The 9,221-nt window shown below is 35.1% G+C and overlaps 1 protein-coding gene across 3 annotated transcripts in view; it reads left to right on the plus strand.

Annotated features, from left to right (window-relative positions):
* The first annotated feature begins 508 nt into the window (after positions 1-508).
* The window catches only part of DCUN1D5 (defective in cullin neddylation 1 domain containing 5), a 24,288-nt gene continuing 15,575 nt past the window's right edge, over positions 509-9,221 (plus strand). The window contains exons 1-3 of one of the 3 annotated variants that reach the window (XM_077769691.1): positions 509-596; positions 5,519-5,589; positions 6,003-6,094. In XM_077769691.1, the coding sequence (XP_077625817.1) occupies positions 5,548-5,589; positions 6,003-6,094 (134 nt within the window). In that variant the 5' untranslated portion in view covers positions 509-596; positions 5,519-5,547. Of the gene's footprint in view, positions 597-5,518; positions 5,590-6,002; positions 6,095-7,930; positions 8,135-9,221 lie in introns of those variants that run through there. The other 2 variants (XM_077769685.1, XM_077769678.1) reach the window with 2 other exon arrangements.

The raw sequence follows: 9,221 nt of genomic DNA on the forward strand, positions 1-9,221 counted from the left end.
TATCTATTTAAGTTTGGCAGGTGATCAACAACTGTTAATATATGTATATTTTTAAAAATATTGATTCATTAAGTATCAAAATATACTTTGTAAGATTTTGTTTTCGAATGTATGTCTGTTTTACAGAAATACAATTTTCATGCAGACCAGAAGAATCACTGTGAAGATTTATACTTTCCGAGCTCTTAGACCTGTGTTAAGACCATTAGGTCGAATTTCCATGTGGTCATTTTGAAATCTGGGGAAATGATTTTAGTTGATGTTATCGGACTTTGATAGTGAGCAGAGTAGCATTTTGGCTTCCTTAGCAAGAAAGCTTTACGGACAGACTACTGTTTCCAATTGCAAATACTAAACAACTCCATTTTTTTTCCTATGATACCAGCGGTAAAATAATAATAATAATATTTTGTTTAGTTTGAATTGAAGTAGTTCATGTTGCACTTAGCTTTTCACTGAAAGTTGAGACTTGATAAATTCTTAGGCATTTGTGTGTTTTCTAAGCTATTGCAGATCCCAACCCCCTGCTAGACTAATAAGTGGAGAGGAACATTTTTCAAGCAAGAAGTGCCTGGCTTGGTTTTATGAGTATGCAGGTAATGAAATTAATATAAGAAGATATCAGTCACGTGCTTTACAAAGTGTTTTGGTTCATTCATTTAACAAATTATTTATTGCAGGCCTGCTTTGTGTTAGTGCTGTGACCTGGGATCAGGGTCAAGACTGAGGATTCTGGGTAGGCTAAGATTTTGGTGCCATGTCAGGATGCTTCTTCTTTAAACATACAAATATAATTCAATATATGCTAGTGGGAGGGGTGAAAGTCACTCTTAATTCAGTTTGTAAACAGATACATTTATTGGATTATGTCCATTAGCAAAGTAGAGTTGATATTATGGAAAACAAAGTATGTAATAAAACAATTTGTACTTTATGTAATTCTTATTTTTTCCATATTCTATTGAAAATTTTCTGGACCCAAAATGACATTTTCTGCAACTTTTCAGAGACATAGTAAAAGATTTAAAATGCAGATATGTCATGGCACAGCACATTTGCCCTTTGATAATTGCTGTTTAGCCCTTCAGTTCTTCCAGAAGTGGGGTAATACATAAGAAGGGAAACACTGATGTGATACAGTGTGATAAATGCTGATTTAGGAAGAAGTACTGCAATAGTTCATAGGAATATGTAACCCAGCATTGTGTCAGGAAGGGCTTTTGAAGGAGCTGTGACTTAAGCTGCAGGTGGTGGGCATAAAGCTCTGGGCCCTTTACTTCTCATTTATTCCTAACTTGTCCATAAGTGTGTATGAAAACATTTTTTCCCCTAAAAATCTAGGTTTTGGTCTCCTGGAATTCATGATTTTATAGCTTCGCCCTCCCCCTTGTGTCACTATCACTCTCAGTGGCTAACACAAAACAGTGTAGATGCAGCCACTCTTAGGTTTTGTGCTAATCTGTTAAGGTCTAAAGTGTACTCTGAACTTGAAGTGTAACTTTAGGCTAACAGTGTGGGAAGTAAGACTATTGATGTAACTTAAAATCAGCTGGACCCCCAAAGTATGATTTAAAAATTGTTTAGTAACAGAACAGATTCTTTCTAGACCAGAAAAACTGCTATTTCTGGCATCCCAAGACAGTGTCTAACCCAAATTAAATGAAAGGGATTCATTTCTTACTGACCTCCATTTAAAATGTTGACCCATTATTCAAAATGCCAGTTTTATTGGAATTTATGACATAGAATCAAAAAGTCACTCATCTTATTTCACTTGTAAAAAGATTCCATAAGATACCATAAAATTAGTCTATTTTTTTCATTTATGCGTATTTGTGTTAGCATAATTGGGACTTTGGTGGGTAGCAGGAGATTCTAAGTAGCTAAATATTTATTTCCTTTGCTAGCATTTTTGTAATAGTCGACATAATAATTGCTATCTCTGCTTCTAAATTCGTAATTATATAATGTGTCCTTTTGTCAAGTAGGCGGTGTTACCCCTTTTTAGAGATGAGAAAACCGAGGTTGAGATCATACGGTGACAGGAACTTGTATTCAGATTTAGGTCACTCTGTTGCAGAGCTTGTGCTTTTAATGACTACTATCTTGTCATTTCTGTTTTCATTATGTACATAGCAACTGATTTTTCTTCTACAAAGAAATAATAGCGAATGCACTTGAGGGCATTTTATATTATGTCATGTATTGAACGATTCATTCAGTAAATGTTTCCTGAGCATTCACTGTGTGTCAGGCACTGACCGGGTGCTGGGGACACAGTAAAGAAGTTAGGAAAGATCCCTCCCTGCCCTTGGGGGGGCTTTGACTTCTAGTGGGGAATACAGAAAATAGGTAATTAGGCAAGATAAGTATAGATTGCGGAGGGTTATAAGGGTAAAAATACGGTGCAGTGTAGGGACACAAAGTAGCAAGTTTGGATGGACTTTTTTTTTTTTAATGTTTTATTTATTTCTAGGAGAGAGAGAGACACAGCGTGAGCAGGGGAGGGTCAGAGAGAGAGGGAGTCACAGACTCTGAAACAGGCTCCAGGCTCTGAGCTGGCAGTCAGCACACAGCCCAACGCGGGGCTTGAACCCACGAACCGCGAGATCATGACCCAAGCGAAAGTCAGACGCTTAACCGACTAAGCCACCCAGGGCCCCTGGATGGACTTTCAAGTAGGTTTATAGGGAAGCTTCTCTAGCCATGACTCTGGGCAGAGACATAACTGACCAGGAGAAAGCTGTTATTAGCCAAAGAAACAGTAGGTGTTCTGTCTTAAAATAGCGGTGTCCCTTATTAACATAGAGTCAGTGATTGTGCCTACTGAGAATAATACACGTAAAACACTTAGCACAGTACCTGGAATGTTGTCAGAACTCACAAGCGTAAGCTGTTGTTAAAAGAGTAATACCATTACAGCATGAGATGCACTGGCTGTGTTTTTACAGTACTGCTCCACAATTAACCGTGTAGCTCCCATGTAGCTCATGGTGGACGTCTATCATTCATTGAGCACAGTTTTCTTTCCTGAGCATCTGCTATGGCTGGCATGGTTTTACACCCTGCAGAAAGCACTGGGAACATTGTATGGTTATTAAAAAAATTTGATTTTTTTTAAGTATAAAAAATATTTTGGCAAGGATTCAGTAATACATGGGACCTGTTGGTGAACACAAACATGGAAAGTGAAAAGGCATGTTTAAAATCTTACGGAGAACCCAAAAGAGGATAGAATTGCTTAGTTCTAATGAAATTGTCCCTACTTGTAGATTGAGCTAAATAATTTCCAAAGCTTCTTAGGTTGAATGGAAACCTGTTTTTTGCCTGAGAGTTAAATTCAGCCCCAGAGTAGATTTATTGGAAGAGTGTATTTCAGAAAGTAAAACTAACATTAATGTGGTCTGGGAAAAGAACATTGGTATTGACCTTGTTTTAGATTTAGATTTGTTATTATTTGCATTGCTTTGGGAAAGTCACTGAACATTTACAGAAAGATCTTGTGTATGTCTTTATATGTCTCCTTATGACAATTTAATTTGAATCTCATCAAAGTTAACCACTGATAAACTCCCCAATTTCTAGGACACTCACTGTGTTTCATGATAGTGACTGATATTTCTTGCTAGCAGCTCTTCACCCTTGTCTTGTGAGTACTAATGATGGCAGCTCTGAGGCCCAGTCAGCTTTTTTCTTCATAAGAAAAATTTATAATACTTTCTTAAGAGTCGTGGCTTAAAAACCTTTGTTTTCTTCCACTAAATCACATGGAAGGGAACATACTCAGCTGTATTTTTTAACAGCTTTATTGTATATGTATGCTTCTAAAATTACAGTAATTAACACATTCTCATTAAAAAAAATTCTCAACTATATATTGGGAAGTGAAAGTTCTATAATTACCACCCTTTCACCTTTTACCACCTCACTGCATAAATAAGTGCAGTACTTATTTAAATCAAAAAATTAAATAAAGATTTTGGTTTCAGACCATGTTTTAACATCCTCTTAACAGCGTGGATCTCGTCTGAGGCCACAGGAGTATATTGGCACATGGACTGGACGGCTGTATTCTTCTGTTAGGACAAACTATAGAGCGTGGATTTCATGCTGTACTTGTGAACAAATGATGGTGGGCCTGAAATGCCCCCTGAGTGGCTGTGGTCTGGTCTGTGATTTATAAGTTCTTAAGAAAGGGAAACAAAGATTTTTTGGGTCACTTTAACAATCATGTTTCAAGACTTTTCAAAAATCAAATGTAATAGTGATTTCTGTCATATTTCACAGTTGCTTTAAGTATCGATTCGGTCTTTGTATAACAGAAAGGACAGTACAGTGTAATAGTTTGATATATGCATATACTACAAAATGATTACAGTAAGTCTAGTTGACATCTGTCCCACACATGTTTATACATTTTTCTCTCATGATGAGTACTCTTAAGACGTACTCTCGTAGGAGCTTTCCAGTATAACAATACGGTAGTATTAATTTCAGTCATCAGGCTGTACGTCACATCCCCAGGACATACCTACTTTATAACTAGACACTTGTACCTTTTGACCACCTTCATCCATTTTGCCTACCCTCCGTCCCTGCCTCTGTTCTCTGTATCTATGAGTTTGGGGTGCTTGTTTTTGTTTGTAGATTCCACAAGTAAGTGACATCATATGTTATTTGTCTTTGACTTACTTCACTTAGCATGATGCTCTCAAGGTCCATCCACGCTGTCACAAATTTGTTGTAGTCTTACCAAGTTACAAAAGAGACCCAGCAGTGATGTAATTACTATCTTTTAGGAATATGATAACAAAAAATATGAGAATTGGTGTATTGATTTATATTTAGTGTTATTGAGGGAGAAAAATAAGCTAAGTATCATTAAGTTTTGGACAAATGCTAGATATAAGCTAAGTGAGAAATTAGTGTTATTATATATATTATAATAAGGCGGCATAACTAATGCTTTGTTGCCTAGTTTAGAACCAAGATGATAAGGAAAATAGGAGTTCCCTTAAGTTGTTATCTCCATAACATATATTTATATCTTTTTTAAAGTATTTAATTTTATTTGGTTATATTTCAGAAGGGTAATAAATGACCTTCTGTTTTAGTAAGAAAACATTCTTTGCTTAATGTCTTGAAATGGGTTGGGCCTACACTTTGTAGCAGAATTTTATGTGCCTCTTTCTATTTATACATTGCCAAAAATTTTCTTCGGAGAGTCTCTCATGAATGTTTTTTTAATGGATGGGTTCAAGTTACTGTACAGACAAGTGACTGGTATTTCTCTTTTCTTAATTTCATTTTGTAATGTGGTGTTTAAAGAATATTTCAAAAATTTTACATTTTAAATCATATAACAAACATTTACACTTTATCCAAGATGTGTCAAAATTCAAATTTAGTTGTAAAAAATATTATGGTATATTCATAGATGCCTTAGTACAATGGCTTATGTTTTATGTTGATATTAAATTATAACAATAAAATATATAAATTATTTTTGTCTTTGAAGGTCCTGATGAAGTTGTAGGGCCAGAAGGAATGGAAAAATTTTGTGAAGACATTGGTGTTGAACCTGAAAATGTATGTTTTATTTCTAAGTAGAACGGAATACAAGTGGGGTATAGCATATTTATAAATTTCTAAACCTCGGGACGCTTTAATCTTATGTCAAGATTATGTTTCTTCATGGTTAATACTGTAGATTTTCATTTAAGGTATTTTTAATCAGCTTAAGTTGGGCATTGTTCTCTTTCTTGATAGAAATGTCATTTGTGATAGAGTGAGAGAGATTCTACCCTCAAAAACTGTTAGAACTTTTTACTTTTAAGAAATTGGCCCATCTAAATTTTTCAGAGTTAATAATTCCAGAGGTAATACTCTTTAATAGTTGAAGGATGGAAATAGTTGTATAAAAATGCTCTCCATGATAAAATATAGACATGATTATCTCTGTGCTGACTTTTCCCCTATCCTTTATGTTCTGTTCTTTCCAGATTATTATGTTAGTTTTAGCGTGGAAATTGGAGGCTGAAAGCATGGGATTTTTTACCAAGGAAGAATGGTTAAAGGGGATGACTTCATTACAGTAAGACATTTTTTTAAAAAACAAATTTGATGGCCTATTTGAAGATCTTAATTGATATTTTGTGCTTCATAATTTTTAGAAGTAAGGTTTCACCTTAAAATAATCAAATTGGTTTGATCTGTAACAATCAGCTAGGGTTTGGTAACATTTATATTGTGGTCTTGGCAAAATGAACAGTTACCCCATCTTTCATATTCTCTGAGAAGCTTAGTACAGTCCTATTAAAATTATGGACTCTTCATGGGTGTATTGGGGTCTGTGATCAAGAGTTGTTTCCCCACAGATTGTTTGAGCAATAAGTGATTTCTTTCTCTGAATGTTGAGTTCTGCCATGGAAGGAGTTTGTTCTTTGAGCTGCCCCAGGCTCTGGGGGGCCTCTTCAATTTTATGCTTGATTTTGAAGAGAAATCCAAAGATAGAGTTACCTGGCACTTCTATTGTTTCTTTTTTGCCAAATTAATCTTATAAAGAGCAAAAGTAGAAAGTTTGTATGGCTCCCCTGCAGCCTTTAGCTGTTCTAGTTACAAACTTAGAGGCTCCCTTTGAACTCTTGTGTAAGTTACTGAATTGCTTCTTGATAAAAATAATTTGATTTTGACTTTCCAGAGTAAAGTGTGCTTAGTTGCAGAATTAGTAATTATGTGTTCTTTTTAAATTATGTCATGTTCCTAATGTTCATGCAGGATGTTATTAATTATCAACATTCTAAAATAGAGGAAGCATTAATTTATAATATTTTTGAGCCAAAAACTGGGGGTTAATTAGCCCTGTGGTTTCCTGTTGTGGTTATGGTTTTATTAATACATTTAACTTTTTTATTACTCGATTGTGTGTCCTTACATTTCAGAATACCTTGCTTATTTTTTTTAAGTGTTTATATGGAACTTAAGTGTTTTATATTTGAGTTTTCAGCATCTAATGCGTTGTAATTCTCCTTTTTAACCAACATTAACATATAGCTATTTTATATATTATTTTTAGGTAAAAACCTTTGCTTATATGAGCCAAATTATAATTTCTAAAATAGAACATAAAATCAACCCTTTGATTTTATGAATTGAAATCAATCATTTCAGTTACTTATAGGTGAGATAAGCAGTCAGACTCAAAGAGGTAAAGAAAATGTTCACCTAGGTTTGGCATACTGTACTTTGCGTCATGTTTCTGCATGTATGTTTTTGCATTCTTTATAAAATACAGGACTGTTAACTAACTTTTTGAATCATGGTGTTTACAACCAAGTTTGGACTGTCATTCATCTAGGTCTCATAACTGACCAATTAAAATGATGTTGATTCTGAAATTCTTGGAAATAACCAACCTTCAATTAGCTTTTTAGAGGAAGATAAACTATACATAAGAGTATGCGAAGAATATAAACTGGTTTTCATGTAGCTTAGTCTGTTTTATTGAAATATATATCAGTTATAACATGGCTTATGCATTATAAGACATTTCGGTTGACATTATAACAGTTTTTTGTATGATTCCTGAAGTTTTTTATATATTGCTTTTTTGAGTATCCCAGTTTGTGTGTTTTAAAACAAAAAGTTTCTCAGTGTTTATGTTTCTGCATAACTTGATATAATATAAAGAGCCTTTGTGTAACAGAAGTGTGTAAATCAAAGCATTTTTAATAATTCTTGAGTAACACATGGCTTTGCGTACAAGAATAGAAATTGATTTAACCCTTGAACTTATGTTTTATTAGCACATTTTTTTCTATAGGAAGTTCCTAAGCTACACAAAATAAAAGCAATTATTTAATACTTAAAAATATTGACCCAGAGGTTTTGCTTCACTAATTTATTCCCTCCTGCCTGTTTGCCTACATAGGGCCTTGGAGCTGCTCATATTAGGCAAGTGTTCTTGACTGGGAAAATAGTTGGTGTTTTCCTCCCCATGATCTAGATTGCTACATGAAATACAGAGTATCTTCTATCAATTAACTACGCCTTATTACTCCCTGAATTTCCTTATTAAAAAATTTGCTGAGGAATACAGTAGTTTAAAATTTAAACTGAGAGACCAAAAAAATATGTAAGTCTTAATTTTTTATTTTGTAGTTGCCTGGTATGTTTGGTGTTATATTGACATGTAATCATAAAATGTAAACCTTCACAGACTTGATTCCCTTTCTAGATTTTTCATATTTTAAGGATTTCATTTGACCTGGACATAGTTATTTTGTGGTCCCTACATTTATCTTTGTGTAGTTATCAATTGTTTGAAAATAGTTAATTTTAACCCTTCGAACTCAGCTAAAGAATTGAGACGGTATGGTAGTTAAAACGCATACCATGGTCAAGGATAGTAGACAGTAATAACCATGAGTAACTAAAACTTGTAATTATATAGTGTTGATCAGCGTTCAGAATACTTTTGTACAGTGATTTATGTTAAGGCTATTTATTCATGTAGACTTTTCATAACCGGGTTGCCTTTTTTGTGTGAAAGAATCTGTAGGTATGAGTTTGTACGTAACTAGAATGGCCATTTTGTAGGTGTCAGAAAGTGCCATTGCCATATCTCTTCCAGGGATTTTGCTCTGTGTAGTTTCCATCATTGTAATTGGATTGGATTTGATAGGTGTTTATGGTAAGCACTGTGCCTCTTAATTGGTGATCACAGGGAAACTGGAGACGTGGCTCCTGCCCTTGGTTAACATGCCAGGAAGGCAGGGGTGGCATCGAAATACTGTGACTTTGAATCCAGGTCGATGTGGCAGGTGCTAGAGTAAAAGTACAGCATACTGTGGATGCACAGTTGGTAATGAGGAGAATACCAGAGAACCTTCATACGGGGATCACTGAACTGGGCCTTGAAGAATAATTAGGATGGTGATGGTTCAGGATCCAGGAAAATGTTATTTCCAAAGAGGAAGTTGTGAGCAAAGCATGGGAAAGGAAAGTAGTCTGGATTATTACAGTGGAAGGTAGTAAAGAAAATTGACAGAACCGGTCTGTGTTCCAGGTAGTGGAGGGAATGGCTGCACGATGGGAGGGCCTTGGCCAGCCTTGTGCTAGGTCGTGGGACACCTCCGAGGTGGGGAGGTAGCTCTCGCTAGCGCAGTTGTTTTATGTTCGATGCTCACATACTCTTGTGAAAACAGCAGGTGTGATCTCCC

This window comes from Crocuta crocuta, unplaced genomic scaffold (assembly GCF_008692635.1).
Source record: "Crocuta crocuta isolate KB4526 unplaced genomic scaffold, BGI_CrCroc_1.0 scaffold80, whole genome shotgun sequence".
NCBI classification, from domain to species: Eukaryota; Metazoa; Chordata; class Mammalia; order Carnivora; family Hyaenidae; genus Crocuta; species Crocuta crocuta.